Source organism: Hyla sarda, chromosome 3 (assembly GCF_029499605.1).
Source record: "Hyla sarda isolate aHylSar1 chromosome 3, aHylSar1.hap1, whole genome shotgun sequence".
Classification (NCBI taxonomy): Eukaryota; Metazoa; Chordata; class Amphibia; order Anura; family Hylidae; genus Hyla; species Hyla sarda.
Window position 1 is genome coordinate 171,770,454 of NC_079191.1, and position 23,928 is coordinate 171,794,381.

The window sequence follows — 23,928 nt, forward strand, 5'->3', positions numbered from 1 at the left end:
CATTCCAGCTAACCACCTTCAGAGTCACCATCATGGAAAATAACTTTGCAAACACACAGTAAAGCCGACTGGTGGACCAGGACTGAGAAGGGCAGAGCACTAGGACCATACATACCACACCCAACCAACATAGAGACAGAAAGGGCACAGACAGAAAACAAAGAAACAAAAGCATGTAGGCAAAACAAAACATCCCAAAGAACACCCTGTCTAACACGAACCGGGACACAGAAAACAGCTACAGCTAGCCCTTAACACAGTGCAGACCTAGACCCTACACACAACTACGGAGAGTTAGAAGAATGCCGGAAATACTGAAACTACAACACTAAAGCTCCCTCTCGCCCCCCTATAAACTAAAATGGCCGTTACCTAAGGAAACTGCCTGTGGAGTCCCTAGGGAGACAGGAACCTATGGTGGCCCTAAATTGGCGAACAGCTCCTAACCACTAACTAAAGACCATCAGGAGAACAGTCCTCATCACAACAGTCCTGGGCAACAGGAGGGGCCGCATCCACCCAGTGAAGAGCTTCAGTCGGAGAAGTGAAGAATTTTGTAGAGGCCCCATCTACCACTCTCAGGCGGGCAGGATACAGCATGGAGTAGCTATACCCCTTGGCACGCAGCTTCGCCCGGACCTCCGTGAACTGCACCCGCTGCTTGCAAAGCTCCACAGAGAAATAAGGGTAGAAGAAAACTCGGCTCCCATCACAGATGACTTCGCCCTTGATCCGCACTGCTGGAAGAATAACATCTATGTCTTTGAAGTGAAGAAGTTTGGCCAGGAAAGGACATGGAGGGCCACCAGGAGGAGGAGGCCGAGCTGGAACACGATGGGCCCGCTCAACGGAGAAGTAAGGAGAGAAAGTGTCCACAGGAAGAATCTCCTTCAACCAACTCTCCAGGAACAGCACAGGGTCATTCCCTTCCACCTTCTCAGGGAGGCCCACCGAACATATGCTGTTGCACCTTAAGCGGTTCTCCATATCATCCATCTGATTTAAGACTCCCGTAACCGGACGCTGCAGGGAATCAACTCGCTCTGACAGGGGATGTAGAGTATCTTCCACTGTAGAAACCCTGCGTTCCACTTCCTCAGTGTGTTCACATATTTTTTGGGTCTCGTGCTGCAGGATAAATTCCTGTCGTAGCTCCTCAACCTTAGTCACCATAAAAGACTGGCAGGAGGCAAAGGTGGCCAAGAGCTCCGAGAACCGATGATCCATGGCTGTTGCATCTAGACAGGCCTGTCAGGGGAGAACGGCTGCTGTGGAGACCGAGACCCTTCAAACAGTGCCAGAGGCAGGTCAGAAGATTTGCCCCCAAGCCGCTCCTGTGATCTGGAAAATTGGCTCAGCGCCTTCGCCGCCTGCACAGAAACTTTGGAAGCAAACAGGGTCTGTGCTCCAGGGTCACGCTGAGAGTGGCCACCAGAGCGGTAGGAGGCTTCCTCATCAGATATGGTCCAAGAGCAGATCAGGTCACACAGAGAGCAGGTAGAAAAGCACCAGGTAAGCAAGATATGCCAAAGGGACCCCCCCCCCCCACGGAGGAGGCAATCCACAGAAGGTAGCAGCAACACCACAAGTCCCTGCAGTCCAGGATAACACAGAGAGCAGGTAGAGAGACACTAGGTAGATATTGCAGGCAGGTGTTGGCACTTCAATGGAATAGGCAGTCCTCAGGAGATCACAGAAGCACCATAAGTCCCAGCATGCAGTGGCCACACAGAGGTCAGAGAGAGGCTTCTCTTGCACACAGCCAATAGCAAGGGCTCCACTAGTGATCAGGCAAGCCATAGAGAGCACCCAGGAGCACCACAAGTCCCAGCAGGCCCCGGCCCCAACAGAGCAGGTAGAGAGTCACTCGGTCAGTTAGCAGGCAGCAATATAGAATGCAATGAGGTGGCAGACCCCAGAGGCCAGAACAGGCACCACAAGTCCCAGCAAGCCCGCAGCCAGGGCTCAGAGGTACTCACTCAGAAGATTATCAGGGCAGAGAGATGCAGAAGGCTCCAGTCCAGCAGCTGGCGTTCTTTCCTGCCGACAAGAGCAGTTATGGCCCTCACAATGAAGCTCTGCCCACAAAGGCTAAAGATTGCTCCTTATAGTCAGGATGACCATGGGATCGGACAGTCAAAGGATCCAGGGGGTGATCCCCCAACGTTCACAGCTACACCGCCCGGCTTCAGCAAGACCTCCGCCGCAGCCCACACCTGCTTCACCGCCACACTTCTTTGACTAGGACCACCGGGACCAGGCACTGGAATCCACCTGCATCACTCAGCACCACCGGAGTTGGACCCCCAGCAGCTCCGCACTCTCCGACACCCCCAGGGACCCCTCCGGACAGAAACCGGCAGGAACAGGATATGTAATCATGGTTTAAACATGCGGGGCAGCGGGAGCTCCTAGAGCATGCGTCCGGTCACTCCTGCATCCAAGCCACGCCACCCAGACAAAGATGACTTGACTTACTGACTTGTGGCTGCAATTTAGGCTCAAGGCCTCTAGATGTACTGAACACTGGCTCTGAGACGTCTGGACTGGACTTGACCTCAGCAGAAAGTGAAACACGAGAGAGAGATTGTAGTACCTCCCCCTCTTATAAAGGGAGGCTGAGCATGGAGCCTATAGGCCAACTGCGGGTCACCTGGTGCTCTCTGGGTAACAAAACATATGACATGAACATGTGACAACCCTTATCATGTGACTAACAATCATGTGACCATATCAAAGGTCTTTTACCCTTAATATCTAACTTATACACATTATGGGGGAACACTGCAGGAGAGCTCTGAGGAAGTACAGAGACTCAACCAGACAGGACTGTAGGAGCATAACCCGTACTGGGACATCACACCCCATTCATGTGACTGTTTATACAAAGAGTCATTGAAGACCAAAAGAATGTAAACTTGACAGTGTTACTTGTTCATCCTGATTCTACAGTTCTAACAATAGACAGTAATGAACACGGTGTAACATGACACAGTTGCTATACCTTCCTCCTTTGCATACCTATGTTCACCTACATTACTATCTACTTTATACAGTGTCTTCTGTTATTTGCCTACATGTTACTCAATAAAAAGAGATAAAAAGAAAAGAAAATACAAGAAATGTTATTCTAAAAAAAACCTATGTAATAATGTTATTTTAAATGACAATGTAAATTATACCCATCGAATAACAACTTAATACATGTAACATGGGTTGGATTAGCAATGGAAAAGGTTATTTATCTAGATAATCATTCATCTATCTATCTAGCTATATACAGCTATCTATCTCATCTATCACTACTTAACCCCTTAATAACCAAGCTTTTTTTTTGCATTTTCATATTTTTTTTACACATTTTAATAGCTGAAACTCTTTTATTTTTCCTTCTACAGGGTCATATGAGGGCTTGTTTTTTTCAGAGCCAAATGTACTTTGTAATGACATTATGCATCTTTTCATAAAATATGCAGTGAAACAAAAATTTATTATTTTTGGGATGAAATAAAAATGTTCACTATTTATTAAAATTTAAAGGGGGTGGTGGTGTTTGTTTTTATGCCATTCTCTGTGCATTTGCCACCCAGGAGTTGATGCACCATCATTAGTTTGACACTCACTACTAATGACAGGGAACGGCGATCCCGCAGTGCCCCATCATTAACCCTTTAGATGCCGTGATCAATGCCGATCATGTTATCGAAAGAATTAAACCATACATCCTGGATAGCCTCTTCGAACCCCCGCTAAAATAGCAGCGGAGGGTCCCCTTATCTGCCTTTGGCCACCGGATCAGCTCTCCAATGATTCAACCTGGCTAAGCCAGGCTGTATCAATGGGGTGCTGATCTCACTGTATTATGCAATGCAATAGGCATAGCATTATACAGTGCATGCAATATAATGATTGCATATAAAAGTCCCCTATGGGACTGAAAAACTGCCACTGCATTTTTCTGCATGTTTGTGTTTTTTTTTCTAGCGTTTTTACCTTTGTGTGAAAACAGTTTTTTTTTTTTTTTTTTGTCTTTTGGCAGTTTTTCCTATTTCTGTATTCACTCCATTTTTTAACTCTCTAGTAAAAAGAATATAAAAAACAACATAAAAAATGCAAATGCTAACCCACACTGCATTTTGAACAGTGTTTATTCTCTCCCATAGATTTTGTTAAAAACTGCCATTGAGCCCAAAAACGCAGAAAATGCCAAAGAGGAGGGAAAAAATGCCAAACTGAAAAACGCCAAGCGGGTATTGAGTATTGCAATTTTCTATTGACTTGCAGCTAACATCTGGACACAGTGTTTTTTCACGTAAAAAAAAAAAACGTCCTCTGGCCGTTAACCTGTTCAGGACGCCGGGCGTATGCATATGCCCTACTTCCCGAGTTCTTAAGGACGTGGGGCATATGCATACGCCCGTGGGAGTTCCAGTCCCCGCCGCTAGCCGGTTGGGGACCGGACCGGAATGCTTGCGGAAATCATTCAGCAGGCACCCCGACACATCTCCCAGGGGGGTCCTGAGACCCCCCATGTCGGCGATCGCAGAAAATCGCATGATAATTCAGACATGCGATTTTCTACTATTCCGGGCTGATCGGGTCTCTGGTTACCTGATCACCCGGAAAATAGCGATGATCGAAGCTGTCAGGGACAGCCCCGATCATCTTGAGGGCTAGGAGTGAGGTTGCAGAGCTGCGATCTCCTCCTATCCCTTGCCATTGGTCAGAACTGATTCTGACCAATTGCAGAGCAGGACAGGGGATCGTGGGAAGAAGATGGAGGCCAGTACCTGCAGGAGAAGATGCCTGGAGATCCCCGATCGTCGCTGGAGACTGCTGGATCCTGGGTCAGGTAGGGAAACTACAGTGGGGGGAATTGAAAGTGAAAGTAAAGTGATCTTTACTGTGGCAACCACTAGGAAGGCCAAACTGCAACTCCCAGCATGCCCAGACAGCCAAAGGCTGTCTGGGCATGCTGGGAGTTGTAGTTTTGCAACATCTGGAGGGTCACAGTTTGGAGACCACTGTTACAGTGGTGCCCAAACGGTAGCCCTCATGATGTTGCCAAACTACAACTCTCAGTATGCCTGGACTGCCCAGGCATGCTGGGAGTTGTAGTTCTGTAACATCTGTCCCTTCAGATTTAGCAATTTTCATGAATTTTTTGAAAATTGCTGCTCTACTTTGAAGCCCTCTAATTTTTTCAAAAAGCTAAAATATGTCCATTTTATGATGCCAACATAAAGTGGACATATTTTATTTGTGAATAAAAATAAAATTTATTGTGAATATCCATTTTCCTTACAAGTAGAGAGCTTCAAAGTTAGAAAAATGCAAAATTTTCTAAATTTTCATGAAATTTTGGGATTTTTCACCAAAAAAGGATGCAAGGAACGCCGAAAATTTACCACCAAAATAAAGTAGAATATGTCACAAAAAAACAATCTCAGAATCAGAATATTCGGTAAAAGCAGTTTTGCGTTATTAATTCGTAAAGCGACGGTGGTCAGAATTGCGAAAAAGGGCTCAGCCCTTAAGGTGAAAAAGGTCTGCGTCCTTAAAAGGCTAAGCTATTTTTTTTTTGTGCCAGTACCATTTTTATTGGTGGTAATACAATATTTACTATTTTAGTTTAAGGCTGGAACTCCACTGAGGTTCTTTTTGGAAAAACGCCATAAACGCCAATTTTCCCGCACGGCGTTTTTTCAGTGAAAAAAACGCCGAGGCCAGATGTTAGCTGCAAGTCAATAGTAAACTGCAAAATGCCAGATCCACCTGGCGTTTTTCAGTTTGTCATTTTTTTTTGGATTTTTTTGGCGTTTTTCAGCAATTTCAGCAATTTCGGGCTCAGACGTTGAATTTTCAAAACGCCCGACAAAACCTAATTTGACGTTTTTTGACCTGAAATTGTGGCGTTTTTATTCTCTTTTGGACTTTAGCGAAGTGATGGAGATACCTTTTTTATTAAAATTTTGTAGGGTACCATTAAAAAAAAATAATAAAAAAGATACAGTAGTGATGGAAAAAATTGTACCTAACAAAATTTATAATGTAATAAAAAATGCAATAAAAATGTAGCCGACAATAATAAAAATGTAGTGTGTGTGTTTATCACTTTATTTTTTTACAATTTTTAGGTAGTACTACTACTCCCAGCATGGAACACACTTTTCCATGATGGGAGTAGTAGTACCTGTACTAATTGACAGATCGCCCATTGCGATCCTCCTGTATAATTTATAGATGCTGTGGCCGCTCTTCTCTGGTCCCCTGCACTGCCGTATATATACACATATTCATATTTCCCGCAGAGCTGTGATTGGTCAGATGATTCCAGCCAATCACAGCTCTGTGTGAGAAATCGGAATGTGTATATATACGGCGTGCAGGGGACCATAGGAGAGCGGCCGCTTCTATACATTATACCGGAGGATCACAGCGAGTGTCAGTAGTGATACCGGCTGTGATCTTTCCTATTACTACTCCCAACATGGAGCACGCTCTACTCCATGCTGGGAGCTGTAGTACCTGCATTAATAGACAGATCGCAGCGGGTGTCAAGTTACACTCGCTGCGATCTGTCTATTAATGCAGGTACTACAGCTCCCAGCATGGAGCAGAGTGTGCTCCATGTTGGGAGTAGGAGTCCCTGCAGTTAAGGACACATCACAACGGGTATCCCTCCTCACACCCGCTGTGATCGTCCTGTCTATAGTAGAGATGGAGTGACTGTATACAGCGCTCGCATCCCTGCTCTGCACTATACTCCGTGCCGGCCACTCACTCATTGATATTTTCCTCAGAGCTGTGATTGGCTGCAACCATCCGGCCAATCACAGCTCTGGGCGGAAAATATGAATGAGTGATGTGAATAGAACATCACTGGCCGGAGTACAGTGCAGAGGTGTGAGTGCTGTATAGAGCCGCTCCACATCCCTGCTATATTATGGACGATCGCATCGGGTGTCAGACTGACACCCAGGGCAATATGTCTATAATACAGGTACTACTACTACCAGCATGGAACAGTGTTGGGAGTAGAAGTACTACATAAAAAATAAATAAATAAATAAATAAAGTTAAACACACACACACTTGTGAAAAAATTTATAAAAATGTTGTTATAAAAATAAACATTTAGATAAATAAATTTTTACATTCCTACTGCATCCTTTTTAAAATTTTTTTGGTATCCAACTATTTTGTAAAAAAAAAAAACGCCAAAGGGGCCAAAAACGGAAAATTCCACACAAAGGTAAAAACGCAAAAAAAAAAAAAACGCCAGAAAAAATGCAAAAACGCAGGGAAAAACTGTGGCAGTTTTTCAGGCGTTTTTTTCTGGCGTTTTTGTGCCACAAAAATCTCAGGGCAAAAATCTCAGTGGAATCCTAGCCTAAAAGTAACTTTTTGATGCGACCAAAAATCAGCAATTCTTACATTTGGTATGTTTTAAACATTTGGACAATTGGGCATGTGAAGATGCTAAATATGTAAAATATTTTTTTTTTTTTACATATATTAATTTGGAACATCACTTTAAAAAAACAACTTTTTTCCCCACACAGGACACTTTTATAAGCATATAAGCAATGATTAGGTTGCTGATACTGATAAATGTTTGGGATAGCAGTGTACTGAACACTATGAAATACAAGAAACAAATGTGTACAGCCAGTATTAAAGACTACTAGTGCAACATACTGTATGTTGCCAAAAATAGACTAGACAACACCAGTTATCACAGCAGAAGTAATTCATGTCTTTCCACCCTCACTGTTCAAACTTGGCTAGGTCAATATTATTGCTCTCAGTAATGTCTATCATTGTTCCGTCTCCTTGCCTGTCTACAAAACTTATTGTTCGTCATCAAGAAATCACTGCTTTCAATTTAATGCTTGGATAGAAGAAATACAGGTGTGACAGGGTGTTTATTCTGAAATCATATAACCACTATAATGCCTGCAGGTAGAGTTTTTTTTTTAACTCATCCGGATGTCCTACTAGCACAACTTGATCTTTCTACCTAATCCTAACTTGGGGAGACGAGATGGTATTAGAGAAATAATGATAAGCTGGGTGGGGAACCAGCAATGTTTGAAAAAGTTGTCTAACTTGCATTTATAATAGATCCTGCCAAGGGTGAAACTAGAATCCTATGAGCCCCAGGGCAAATTTTGGACCTGGAATCCCCTCTCCTGTCCCATATGGCACCGGACAACCCCTTTAATGTGAGTGACAGAGTCAAACTGGTTTCTAAATTGCCAAGTGGACTACACAATGATATCATTATCCCCTCTTAGTCACATCCCATCCTACTAGCTTTGAAGCTTTTCCTCCCCCAGCCCCATTTGCTTTCTCTATGGCATCAGGATATAAAATAGATATATACCCTCTCAAAAATCTGTGTTCAAACGTTACATTTCTTGCTGTTTTTTATTTTTTTTGTTTCATGTCAAATCATGACAAAAATTAGAGGAGTCATGGGGAAATGTAGGCAGCATTTCAGAACCCACCTCATTGTGCATTTGTAAACCAAGATGGAGCCTATCCGATGCATGCCACATCGGCAAAAAAATAAATAAAGGCAAACACTAGAGGCTCTACATAGGTCTCAAATAATAGGTAATGCTGCACTAGATAATGTAAAAAAACAATAGTTCCCAAAATGTTTTTTTTTTAAGAAGCAGAATTATGTATATTTTGGCCTTTCAGACAAAGCCAATTTTAATTTTAGCATTTTAGTTTTTTCCTCCTCAAATTTTAAGAGCAATAACTCTTTTAATTTTTCATCGACAGGCTCACATGACAGCTTGTATTTTGCGCGACCAATTGTACTTTGCAATTACACTTTCATTTTACCATTAAAATGTACGGCACAACCAACGTATTATTTGTCTGGGGAATTTGAAAGGGATTTCCTATTTTTTTTTTTTTTTTTTTTTGGGGGGGGGGGGGGGGGGTACGGGTGGTTGTTTTTACACAGTGCACTTTATGGTAAAAAAAAAATGACATGTTCTCTCCTAATTCTTTAGGTCAATGACATTAATTTTGCCACAACACCAAATTTTAATAGTTTTTCTATTATAATACTAGTTTTAAAAAAGTCAAATTTTTTTAACAAAATCAGTAAACCTAAAATTGTAATTGTCTGCCTATACTTTTTTATTTTTCCATATACGGAGATATATGAGGGCTCCGTTTTTGCACAGTGATCTGTATTTCATATCAGTACCATTTTTCTTGAGATGGGACTTTTTAATCACTTTTTATTTATTTTAATTCTGATTTTTGATGTGACAAAAAAACATTCTGGCATTTGGTATTTTTCTTTTTACGTTTATGCCGTTTACCATGGGGGATCATAAACATTATATTTTAATAGTTTGGCAATTCTGCACAATTTTTTTTATTTTTTTGTAAAATGGGGAAAGGAGGGTGCTTTTATTTTTCATTAGGCTAGGGGCTTTTATTCTTGAACCTCAGGGTCAGATGTCAGGATATGAATAAGGTAAGATAGCTTTAACTCATCCCCTATGAAAGCATACAAAGTCTTCCTTCTCTTAATTTTAGTGGGGAAGCAACAGAAATAAGGACACTGTAGATTGTATATTGTGATGAGAGTAGGAGATCAGTAAGAACATACTTACAGAATCAGGAAACCTATTCCACAACAGGTTTTACATAATTAAAAAAAAATAAAAATAATATATATATATATATATATATATATATATATATTTTACCCTTTTTAAAGGGGTACTCCGGCACTAAGACATCTCATCCCCTATCCAAAGCATAGGGGAGAAGATGCCTGATCGCAGGGGTCCTGCCGCTGGGGACTCCCGTGATCTTCCACGCCGCACCTCGTTAGAATCAGTCCCCGGAGCGTGTTCGCTCCGGGTCTGATTACTGGCGATCACGGGGATGGAGCATAGTGACATCACGGCTCCGCCCCCGTGTTACATCATGCTCCGCCCCCTCAATACAAGCCTATGGGAGGGGGCATGACAGCTGTCACGCTCCTCCAATAGATTTGCATTGAGGGGGTGGAGCGCGACGTCACACGGGGTCCGAGCCGTGACGTCACTATGCTCCATCCTCGTGGTCGAGATGTACTCAGCCTGAGGACCTCCAGTGGTTCCGGAAGCCGCAAAAGATGGGTGCTGCATAGTAGACCCCGGGGGTCCCCAAAGGATAGGGGATAAGATGTCTAGGGGCGGAGTACCCCTTTAAGTCCCTATAAGGGACTATAATATGCAATAATTCGATTGCAATCACTGTATAATGCAATGTTTATTGCATGACATTATACAGTGCTATCGGCACTCCACTGATACAGCCTGGCTCAGCTTGTGGCCGGAGGCAGGTAAGGGAACCCACTGCCGCCATTCTAGGCATTGGACCCCCCCAATCGCGTTGCAGGGGTCCGATGAGCTGCATTGAGCTACTGGCACTTGTTATTAATACTTCTAAACGCCATGATCAGCATTGATCACAGCATCTAAAGGGTTAATGACAGAAGTGGCAGAATTGCCACTTCCCATCATTAGTGGTGAGGTCCTGGAAAGTGATAGTATCCGTCCCTTACTGCCTATGAAGCAAGCGCAGCTCATGCGCTCAATTCATAGTCAGTTAATGCTCCAGGGCATGCAGATACGCCCTGGTGCCTTAAATGGGCACTGTCAGATACAAAGAGTTTTGATATGTTGTAAAGCATGCAAAACCAATAGGTTTTGCAATTGCTTTCATTAGAAAATTTTCAGTATTTCATACAACTGCCCCCCTGCCTGCTTGGACACATACTAGTCCTGCTGTGTCCATGCGTCATGGACATACTTCCTTGATTGACAGCTGTGCGTGCAGGGCTCACAGCTGGAGGAAAAATCCTCCTACTGTCAGCTTGTGTCCCGCTTCTGTCAGTGAGGACAAGGTGGGAGTTGTAGTTTTGCTAATGCTAGGGGAGATGTGAGCAGACAGCATACTGAGGGAGGGGTGGAGACCTGCACAGTGAGGCCGCACCCCCTCCCTTTGAGAGGAATTCAGACTAGTGAGCTAAACTAAAAGTGTAATAAAAAAATTTAAGTCCCAGGTGGCAAGAGCATATCAGTGTGTCCTGTGTGGTCTAGGGGTTAAAGAAGCACACCTGGAATTTTATATATGTTGCAGAAAAGGCTATTATTAGGGAATAATGTAGAAGCTCTTGAGTATGCCTTCAACTTACCTTTTGTAGCAGATATGGCAGGCATGGTTTATCTTCCACATTTGATGAAAATCCATCACTGAAATTTTTTCTGTAATGCTGCCTACATTTCCCATAATCTTCTGGGAGCTTATGTGTAGTGTTTGATAACTGCACCTGGACATCTTATTTGGCTGCTGGTGCTGGAGCTTACCCAGGTAGGATTAATAAGTAGCTTTAGGTCAGGTCATATTATATGCAGTTTTGATGCGTTCTCTTAATTAAAGTGTGTTTTTTTACAACGTGAAAGTAATTTGACATATGGTTATAAATGACGAATTTTATGAAGATTTGAAATCTTTAGCTGTGTTTGCCCATCAAATTTTTACTGTATTTTTTTGTATACATTTTTACTGCAGTTTGACTGTTTTTGCTGTGATTTTCTAAAATCTGTGAATTGCACAATTGCAGTAAAATAGCACCTAAGTTTGATGAAGTTGTCAAATCTGAACCACCGTGTTGACCTTATCATGGATGTGATTGCTGTCTTCTTGCACCAGCGCCTAAGTTCACACATAGGTCCAGATTTACTCATTTTCAATCATGTTTGTTTTTAGTGAATTGTAAGCTATAAAACTGTACACATGTTGCATTTACTGTTGTGTTGCATGGGCTTTTACATTTGTATTTTTGTGAGTCAATTGTGCCTATAGAGTGAGAGACATACTGTATTTGTATATTTTTCCACAGCGAATATGGGGTAAGGGGAAACACTTTTGTCCACCATATATTTAGCAAGCTCAGTTCATACAAATATAAAAGCATTTAATTAAAAAAAAAAAAAAAAACATTTTTTATTTTATTTGTGTGTGTGTGAAGTTATCAAAAGTAGCATTAAACAAAGTTTTTTTTGCAGATATCAAGAACAATGTTAATTCAATGACAAATTTCCAATAAAAATTTAAATCTACAAATATTAATTATCTGCTTGTTGCAGAGATCCAGCCAATATAGGAAGTCTTGTAGAAAATGATCCCCGGAGATAAAAAAAAAAGGCAAATCTCACTCCTATAAAGAAGGAAATGTGTCTCTCTAGTTAATAGATAAACAAAACTGTCAAGGACAAGGCAACGTCAAACAAGCAACAAATATTTAGTGAGACATAACATAATATGTGGACTAAGCTGAATTCTTTATATAAAGATGAAGGGTTAACTTATGGTACCATCCATTTATTGGGTTGTAAAGCAGTATAGATTGTAAGACTCAAGAGCATTATCTAACAATATATGTCAGAACTAGGATTTACAATTTTGTTGTTAAAATTACAACTGTACATAAAACACATTACTGTTTAAGACTAAGTACAAATACACCAGTACTGTAAAGTAATAGCAATTTAGACTTAAAGGGGTACTCCGGCCCTAAGACATTTTATCCCCTATCCAAAGGATATCTGCCACCTCCCATAGACTTGCATAGCGGGGGCGGGGCATGATGTCACACGGGGCGGAGACTTGACGTCACGATACTCCGGCCTGTGGTAGTCACACCACGGATTCTGAGCTGGTAGCGTGGCGTGCAGATCCCTGAGGTGGGTGCTGAATGCAAGATTGCGGGGGTCCCCAGCGGTGGGACCCCCACGGTCAGACATCTTATCCCCTATCCTTTGGATAGGGCATAAGATGTCTTAGGGCCGGAGTACCCGTTTAAAGGGGTTATCCACCATAAGGTGATTTTAGTACAATATGTACCTGTCAGACAGTAATGGACATTCTTAGGAATGATGTGCACTTGTCTTGGGGCTAAATGGCTATGTTGTGAGATTACCATAACACTGTGGCTAGCATTTGTAAACTGGTATTTCCTGTTTGAGTTTTCTTCTTTTGCCTACAAATCCCATAATTCTATTTTCCTCCCTTCCACACATCAGCCACCCCTCCCATTGAAACATAAATGAGCTGCATCCATTCAAAAGACCTGTGGTTTTCAATCAGGGTTCCTACAGCTGTTGCATTAGTTGCAGATTGATCTCTCTCCCACCAAGTGATCGCTCCACCCACTGAGGCAGACAGGCTCTCTGTCATCAGCTAACTAGTGAGTCAGATCTCGGCCGCATTGCAACCTGGGAAAAATCTGAGACAACAGTCATTTTGTATGCTGTTAAAAATACATATTGGCCAAATCAGGTACATACACTATATTACAAACTACACACTTTACAGCCCCTGTAGCATAGTCAAATAAAAAAAAATCCTGGAATACCCCTTTAAATTTATGCAAGGAAAACAGTATTCTTGTAGTCATTCTGAGGTAGAACTCAATTGGACATTCACTTTGAAACTTAAGAACAGTGGTGGAACACAAATTTTTACCTGAGAGCTTGGCTCCCATCCCAGGTGTTGCGCTGCTCTTCTGCTCAGGCCTCTTCTTGTCAGGCCTGGCCAGAGCAGATGATGCAGACAGTGTTCCCTTGCTCCGTACCGCAGCTATTCACTGCAACAAATGAATAAGGGGAGATCCAGGGGGCGGTCCTGATGACTGGCAGCAACAGTCTGGATCTGGAGCGCGGTCTGCCAGTTGAGTCCTATATTATAGGACATAGATCAATGTTTCCTAACTAGGGTGCCTCAAGCTGTTACTACAAAACTACAACTCTTGGCATGCTGGGAGTTGTAGTTTTGCAACAGCTGGAGGCACCCTGTTCAGGAAACATTGATCTCTGTCCTATCTATCTCAGTGTTTTCCAACCAGGGTGCTTCCAACTGTTACAAAACTACAACTCCCAGCATGCCCGGACAGCATTGTAGCTTTGCTAGAGCTGGAGGCACTCGGCTGGGAAACACTTATCAATCTGTCAGTGTTTCCCAACCCTCCAGCTGTTGCAAAACTACATCTCCCAGCATGCTAGGGCAAGGTTTTAGTAAATCTGCCCTACAGTGTTTTTAAGGGATTTGCGTCATTTTATGTGAAAGGTATATTTAATAAGTTCGTATGTTACACATATCTATGCTTATGTGCACCTGCAAAAATCAATGTGCCCAAGCTAAGCTCTATCCGCAATGATAAATCTCCCGCTATAACTTTTAATAAAAAAAAATCAGTATGCTGAACATTATCCACTTCTGACCCCTATAACTCTTATTTTTCTTTAACCCCTTAAGGACCAGGGGTTTTTCCGTTTTTGCATTTCCGTTTTTTGCTCCTTGCCTTTAAAAAATCATAACTCTTTCAATTTTGCACCTAAAAATCCATATGATTGCTTATTTTTTGCGCCACCAATTCTACTTTGTAATGACGTCAGTCATTTTGCCCAAAAATCTACGGTGAAACGGAAAAAAATCATTGTGAGACAAAATTGAAAAAAAACCCCGCAGTTTTGTAAATTTTGGGGGCTTCCGTTTCTACGTAGTACATTTTTCAGTAAAAATGATACCTGATCTTTATTCTGTAGGTCCATACGATTAAAATGATACCCTACTTATATAGGTTTGATTTTGTCGTACTTCTGGAAAAAATCATAACTACATGCAGGAAAATGTATACGTTTAAAATTGTCATCTTCTGACCCCTATAACTTTTTTATTTTTTCGCGTATGGGGCGGTATGAGGGCTCATTTTTTGCGCCGTGATCTGAAGTTTTTAACTGTACTGCATTGATAGGACTTATTGATCGCTTTTTATTCATTTTTTCATGATATAAAAAGTGACCAAAAATGCACTATTTTGGACTTTGGAATTTTTTTTGCGCGTACACCATTGACCGTGCGGTTTAATTAATGATATATTTTTATAATTCAGACATTTGCGCATGCGGCAATACCATATATGTTTATTTTTATTTACACTGTGTTTTTTTTTTATGGGAAAAGGGGGATGATTCAAACTTTTATTAGGGAAGGGGTTAAATGATCTTTATTCACTTTTTTCCCACTTTTTTTTGCAGTGTTATAGATCCCATAGGGACCTATAACACTGCACACACTGATCTTTAACATTGATCACTGGTTACTCATAGGAAACCAGTGATCGATGATTCTGCCGCTTGACTGCTCATGCCTGGATCTCAGGCACTGAGCAGTCATTCGGCGATCGGACAGCGAGGCAGTTAGGGACCCTCCGGCTGTCCTGTAAGCTGTTCGGGACGCCGCGATTTCACCACGGCTATCCCGAACAGCTCCCTGAGCTAACCGGCATGCTTTCACTTTCACTCTAGACGCGGTGTTCAACGCCACGTCTAAAGAGTTAATAGCGCGCGGCACCGCGAACAATGCCACGCCGTGGCCCCGCGTTATAGATCGGGAGCGGACACATGACGTCCCAGTACGTCATGTGTCCTTAAGGAGTTAAACAGTGCTGTGTAAATTTCATTTTTGCGCTGTGATCTGTAGTTTTTACCAGTACCATTTTTGTTTAGATTGGACGTTTTAATCACTTTTTATAAAAATTAAAAAAAAATCCTCATTAATAAGGTAACTAAAAATCAGCAATTCTGGACTTTGGTAATTTTCTATACATTTATGCCGTTCACTGGGGGGCTTAACTAACATTATATTTTAATAGTTCGGACTTTTACGCACACAGCGATACCAAATATGTTTATGTTTGTTTGCATTATTTTAAAAGGGGTGATTAAAACTTTTATTAGGAAAGGGGCTTATTCGCATTTACTAACAGTTTTAAAAATATTGAATTCACTAAGTTGTACTACAACCTCCAGTATGCAAGGCAAACATGCACTACAACCCCCAGTATGCAAAGAGACAAAGACTCTGTAGTGCCTTTTTGCCTTGGGTACTAAAGGTTGTGTGCTTGTAATGCATTTCCACTTTACATGCTGGGGGTTACACTAATAAACATTATTACCAGGGAATTATTAGGACTTCACAGAGACTCACACTTCATTGGAGGCAGACGGGCATACTCCTATCCTCCTCCGCGCTTCCAGCTGGGGGGGTCACGTGACGCAGCAGACTGCTACCCAGGCAGCCTCTGCGCTCGGGATAATTGGGGTCTTGTAAGTGACAGCAGCGGGGAGGGGGAGTCGTCACTTGCTCTAAGTCCTGACAGCTGACTCCTTTTCTCTCAGCCCCTGTGCTTACATTACATTACATTACATTACAGAGCCAAAGCGTGTTTTATTCATTAGAGCAACAGGAGGGAGGCCAGGGGAGGCGGTCAGGATGGTGGGATGTGGTGTCGCATGGTTCTGGCGGCGGCCTCGCTCTCTTACCCGGCGTCCTGGGCAGCGCTGTAAATACCATTAATAACAACAACAACAACAACAAAAAAGGCACTAAAGGGGCAGGCACACCAAAAGCGAAGGGGGTCTCAAGCCCCCTTTTAAGCCTATGTGTGCACGTCCCTGCCCTCATATAATCTCCTTACTACTGGAGTGACACACTGTAACAAACCTCCTCCTCAGACATGGGAGAATTAGATACACAGTTCAGCAGACATCACACATGGGGATTAGATACACAGCTCAGCAGACAGATCACACATGGGGGATTAGATACAGGGGCCGCTCAGCAAACAGTATCACACGTGTGGGGATTAGATACACAGCTCAGTAGACAGATCACACATGGGGGGATTAGATACACAGCTCAGCATACAGATCACACATGGGGGATTAGATACACAGCTCAGCATACAGATCACACATGGGGGATTAGATACACAGCTCAGCATACAGATCACACATGGGGGATTAGATACACAGCTCAGAATACAGATCCCACATGGGAGATTATATACAGGGGCTAAGCAAACAGTATCACACATGGGGGATTAGATACACAGTTCAGGAGACAGATCACACATATGGGGGATTAAATACACAGCTCAGCAAACACATCACACATGGTGGATTAGATACAGGGGCATAACAAACAGTATCACACATGGGGGATTAGGTACACAGCTCAGCAGACAGATCACACATAGAGGGATTGGATACACAGCTCAGCAGACATATCGCACATGGGGGATTAGATACAAGGGCTCAGCAAACAGTATCACACATGGGGGATAAGATACAGAGCTCAGCAGACAGGTCACACATAGAGGGATTAGATACACAGCTCAGCAGACATATCGCAGATGGGGGATTAGATACAGGGGCTCAGCAAACAGTATTACACGTGTGAGAATTAGATACACAGCTCAGAAGACAGATCACACATGAGGGATTAGATACACAGCTCAGCATACAGATCACACATGGGGGATTAGATACACAGCTCAGCATACAGATCACACATGGGAGATTATATACAGGGGCTAAGCAAACAGTATCACACATGGGGGGATTAGATACACAGTTCAGGAGACAGATCACACATATGGGGGATTAAATACACAGCTCAGCAGCAGACAGATCACACATGGTGGATTAGATACAGAGGCATAACAAACAGTAATCACACATGGGGGATTAGATACACAGCTCAGCAGACCGATCACCCATAGAGGGATTAGATACACAGCTCAGCAGACATAGCACACATGGGGATTAGATACAAGGGCTCAGCAAACAGTATCACACATTGGAGATTAGATACAGGGGCTTATCAAACAGTATCACATATGGGGGATTAGATACACAGTTCAACAGACAGATAACACATTGGGGGATTAGATACAGGGGCACATCAAAAAGCCTCACACATTGGAGATTAGATACATAACTAATCAGACAGATTACACATGGGGGAATTAGATATAGGGGCTCAGCACACAGTATCACACACTGGGGGATTAGATACACAGCTCAGCATGCATATCACATACCAGCGTTTCTTCGGTTCTGAGGACAGGAGTGTCCAAAACTCGTGACTGAAGGGGGTTTAACCTGAAACAGTTTTTCTCCATATTTTTTGTATGGGCCATTAATATACTTATATACGTTTATCATATCCCCCCTTAAACGTCTCTTCTCAAGACTAAACAATTGTAACTCCTTTAATCGCTCCTCATAGCTAAGATGTTCCATGCCCCATATTAGTTTAGTCGCACGTCTCTGCACCCTTTCCAGCTCCACAGTGTCCCTTTTATGAACAGGCGACCAAAACTGAACAGCATATTCCAGGTGAGGCCGTACCAATGCTTTATAAAGGGGGAGTATTATGTCCCTGTCCCCTGAGTCCATGCCTCTTTTGATACATGACAATATCCTGCCGGCTTTGGAAGCAGCAGCCTGACACTGCATGCTATTCTGAAGTCTGTGATCTACAAGTACACCCAGATCCTTCTCTACCAGTGACTCTGCCAGTTTAATCCCCCCTAAGACATACGATGCATGCAGGTTATTAGTACCCAGATGCATAACTTTACATTTATCCACATTGAACCTCATTTGCCAAGTGGATGCCCAGACACTTAGTCTATCCAAGTCATCTTGTAACCTATACACATCCTCTATAGACTGTACCGTGCTACAAAGCTTGGTGTCATCTGCAAAGATAGAAACAGAGCTGTTAATACCATCCTCTATATCATTGATAAATAAATTAAACAACAGCGGGCCCAGTACTGAACCTTGGGGTACACCACTAATTACCGGGGACCAATCAGAGTACGAATCATTGACCACCACTCTCTGGGTACGATCCATGAGCCAGTGTTCAATCCAGTTACAAACTAAAGTTTCCAAGCCCAAAGACCTTAACTTACCTGTCAGACGTCTGTGAGGGACAGTATCAAACGCTTTGGCAAAATCCAGAAACACTATATCCACAGCCATTCCTCTGTCAAGGCTTCTACTCACCTCTTCATAAAAGCAAATTAGATTGGTTTGACAACTTCTATCCTTAGTAAACCCATGCTGGCTATCACTTATAGTACAATTATCCCCTATGTATTCCTGTATGTAATCCCTTATAAGTCCTTCAAACAATTTACCCACAATGCACGTTAGACTTACCGGTCTAGAATTGCCTGGCGAAGACCTAGAGCCCTTCTTGAAGATTGGTACCACATTAGCCTTGCGCCAGTCCCTTGGCACAATACCAGACACCAGAGAATCTCTAAATATCATGAACAAGTGTACAGATATTACTGAACTTACCTCTCTAAGAACTCTTGAGTGTAGTCCATCCGGCCCTGGAGATTTGCTTACATTTACTTTACTTAACTTACCTTGTACCATCTCTACATTAAGCCAGTTCAGTACATTACATGATATGTTACCAGCACTAACCTGGCCAATGTCAGCTCCTTTTTCCATAGTGTATACAGAACTAAAGAACCCATTCAGTAGCTCCGCCTTCTCTTGATCGCCCATGACAACCTCCCTCCTACATGCTCTGTCCTTGGTTTTTTTGTATTTATATATCTAAAAAAATATTTAGGATTAGTTTTGCTTTCTTTGGCCACCTGTCTCTCATTTAGAATTTTTGCTGTTTTTATTACATTTTTACAGATTTTATTAAGCTCCTTGTACTGTTTAAATGTTATAGCTGACCCATCAGATTTGAATTTCTCAATCCTCATCTGGGAAGACGAGGTGATGTCAATCTCAAACGTTTTAAATGCCCAGACTCCTCTGACCTTGCCCCAACAATCAGCACCATGGGTTCTTCTAAGCACCACGGGTTCTTCTGAAACTGAAAAAAGTTGACGCTCACAAAGCTGGAGAAGGCTATAAGAAGATAGCAAAATGTTTTCAGATTTCAATATCCTCTGTTCGGAATGTAATTAAGAAATGGCAGTCATCAGAAACAGTGGAAGTTAAAGCAAGATCTGGAAGACCAAGAAAAATATCAGACAGAACAGTTCGCAGGATTGTGAGAAAACAATTCAACCCACGTTTCACTGCACAATCTCTCTAGAAAGATCTGGCAGACACTGAAGTTGTGGTACACTATTCCACTATAAAGAGATACTTGTACAAATATGGTCTTCATGGAAGAGTCATCAGAAGAAAACCTCTTCTACGTCCTCACCACAAAAATCAGCGTTTGAACTTTGCAAATGAACATTTAGACAAGCCTGATGCATTTTGGAAACAAGTACTGTGGACCGATGAGGTTAAAATTTAACTTTTTGGCCAGAATGAGCAAAGGTACATTTGGAGAAGAAGGGAAACAGAATTTAATGAAAAGAACCTCTGTCCAACTGTTAAGCAAGGGGGTGGATCAATCATGCTTTGGGGTTGTATTGCAGCCAGTGGCACAGGGAACATCTAACGAGTAGAAGGAAAAATGGATTCAATAACATTTCAGCAAATTTTGGATGCTAACTTGATGCCATCTGTGAAAAAGCTGAAGTTAAAGGGGTTCTCCGGTGCTTAGACATCTTATCCCCTATCCAAAGGATAGAGGATAAGATGCCTGATCGCAGGAGTCCCGCCGTGGGAACCCCAGGGATCTTACATGTGGCACCCCGTTTGTAATCAGTCCCCGGAGCGTGTTCGCTCCGGGTCTGATTACCGGCGACCACACCAGCGACCTCCGCCCCTCAATGCAAGCCTACGGGAGGGGGCATGATAGCTGTCACGCCCCCTCCCGTAGGCTTGCATTGAGGGGCGGAGCGTGACGTGATACGGGAGCGGAGGCGTGACATCACATGCCGCCGGCCATGTGGTCGCCAGTAATCAGACCCGAAGCGAACACGCTCCGGGGACTGATTACAAACGGGGTGCTGCGTGCAAGATCCCGGGGGTCCCCAGTGGCGGGACTCCCGCGATCAGGCATCTTATCCCCTATCCTTTGAATAGGGGATAACATGTCTAAGCACCGGAGTACCCCTTTAAAGAGAGGATGGCTTTTACAAATGGATAAGATCCTAAACACACCTCAAAATCCACGGGAGATTACATCAAGAGGCGTAAACTGAAGGTTTTGCCCTGGCTTTCACAATCTCCTGACCTCAACATAATTGAAAATCTATGGATAGACCTTAAAAGAGCAGTGCGTGACAGACAGCCCAGAAATCTCAAAGAACTGGAAGACTTTTGAAAGGAAGAATGGGCAAAGATACCTCAAACAAGAATTGAAAGACTCTTGGCTGGCTACAAAAAGCATTTACAAGCTGTGATACTTGCCAAAAGGGGGCAGTACAAGATATTAACTCTGCAGGGTGCCCAAAATTTTGCAGATGCCATTTTTTTGTTTTCTATTATTTTGAAAGTGTAAATGATGGAAATAAAATCTAACTTTTGTTGACATATTATAAGAATGTTTAATCTGTAATTTGATGCCTTTTGGAGATTTGTCCATCTTTCCTTGGCTTCTTTATGCACATTAATACAATTTTTTACCAGGGGTGCCCAAACTTTTCATCCCCACTGTATATATATTTAATAGGGAAAAGAACAGCACTCACAAAAAAATAAATGCCAATATTAGTTTCTGGGGCTATGGTCAAAAGCCCACCATTTGCATACAGAAAAAGGAATCTCGCTGCAGCACACACATAAGGGGAAAAAAGTTCAGTGGTTTATTCCATAAAAAAGTGTTTTCACAGCAAGAGACCTTTCGACAAGGCTCACTTAGTCATTTTCAAGCAGTGCACATCCACAAGGTATTCACACATATAAATAAGGGTACCAATCAACTGGTACCAGAGTGCATCAATTACAATGTTAAGTGTATAACATTAAAATCACAAAATTTATCACATGTTGCCTGCATATATAAAATGCATACAGTGAACAAAGTGCAGTATAATTTGTAAAATAAAGTGCTCCGTGTACAGTAAATAATGTTAAAATCAGGTACTGCCGAAATAGTATAAATACATACACATCTGTAAACACTCCGTTCATAATTAGGTGGTGGAGATATCTCAAACACTCACCCGATGCTGTATACGTGTAGTCCGCCAATTCTAGCATCATAACAAAATGACTGCACATGCGCGCATCACCACACACTTCCTCCATAATGCATAGAGGGGTTGCGGGTTTCAAGCCAATCGGCTGCCACGTTCAGTCACGTGGGAAACGTGCCTCACGTGCGCACGTGATTTCTCAAGTCACGGAGTCCCAGGCGTGCTTCGTGCCTGTGCACTCCGTGTCTAAGTCTCACTGGCACCATCTCTATTTATGTAAAATCTGCCCATACAGTTTTTATAGAGACAAATGAAAAAATAGCGTCTATTTTAATGCAAATTAACAGCAGCATATCATCGCACACCATTTGCCCAAGCATTCACCATACTATGAAGTATGAACCTGTATCTTATGGAAAAGACACTGTACAGACAGAGGCACAGACAGTCGGTCCTGTCACATTCAAGTGATAGGTCCCACATGTCAGCCTTGATTATATTTTTTCAGAAAAAGTCAGTCAGATCCATCTCGATCAGGAGACTGGTATGACCTGCCAGCCCAAAGAGGACACATACTCAAACTATCATACATACACTCTGAATGGCCTGTACTGAGAAGCCAATCAGGGCTCCCTGTGGGATTTTTTAAATGGACAATGTATATTAAAAGTGCTGTGGGGGGCAAGATATATAGCGCTATATATCTAGCCCCCCAGCGCATTTATAAAGATATTACCCCCGCCAGTGCAAAAATATATACCCCGCAGTATATATATATGTGACCCCCCCACAGGCGCATTTATAATTATATACCCCCGCCGGCGCAATTATCAATATATACCCACCGCCAGCGCATTTATGTGACCCTCCGCCAGCGCATTTATGTGACCCCCGCCGGCGCATTTATGTCATTAATGCAGGCTATCTGCGAATAGTATTAGCATGGTCCTGCGATGTACATTATGTATTTTACTTTCATTTTTAAATTCCCCCGCAGGGAGCTCTGAATGGCCTGTACTGAGGAGCCAATCAGGGCTCCCTGCGGGATTTTTAAAATGGACAATGTATATTAAAAGCGCTGTGGGGGGCAAGATATATAGCGCTATATATCTAGCCCCCCAGCGCATTTATAAAGATATAACCCCAGCCAGCGCAAAAATATATACCCCTCAGTATATATATGTGACCCCCCACAGGCGCATTTATAATTATATACCCCCCGCCGGCGCAATTATCAATATATACCCCCCGCCAGCGCATTTATGTGACCCTCCGCCAGCGCATTTATGTGACCCCCCGCCGGCGCATTTATAATTATATACCCCCCGCCTGCGCAATTATGAATATATACCCCCCTCCAGCGAATGTATGTGACTCCCCCGCCAGTGCATTTATGTGACCCCCCGCCGAGCAGAGCATCGCACCAGCCGCCGCTGCGATGCTGCTGATAGAATACTATTCATACATAGCGCTGCAGGGGCATATTATATAGAAGTGCTATGGGGGCCAGATATATAGTATTATCTGGCCCCCGCAGCACTTCTATATAATAAGCCCCTGCAGTGGTATTTATGAAAAGTATTCTATCAGCAGCATCGCGGCGGCGGCTGGTGCGATGCTCTGCGAGTAAAATACTATTCGCAGATAGCCTGCATTAATGACATATATGCGCCGGCGGGGGGTCACATAAATGCACTGGCGGAGGGTCACATAAATGGGCTGGCAGGGGGTATATATTGATAATTGCGCCGGCGGGGGGTATATAATTATAAATGCGCCGGGGGGGGGTCACATATATATACTGTGGGGTACATATTTTTGCGCTGGCGGGGGTTATATCTTTATAAATGTGCTGGGGGGCTAGATATATAGCGCTATATATCTTGCCCCCCACAGCGATTTTAATATACATTGTCCATTTTAAAAATCCCGCAGGGAGCCCTGATTGGCTTCTCAGTACGGGCCATTCAGAG

The 23,928-nt window shown here is 42.9% G+C and overlaps 1 protein-coding gene across 1 annotated transcript in view; it reads left to right on the top strand.

Moving 5' to 3' along the window:
* Nucleotides 1–1,225: 1,225 nt before the first annotated feature.
* LOC130361006 (uncharacterized) overlaps nucleotides 1,226–23,928 on the top strand; it is a 118,888-nt gene continuing 96,185 nt past the window's right edge. The window contains exon 1 of the mRNA XM_056563564.1: nucleotides 1,226–1,307. Coding sequence (XP_056419539.1) covers nucleotides 1,226–1,307 — 82 coding nt within the window. The remainder of the gene's footprint in view (nucleotides 1,308–23,928) is intronic.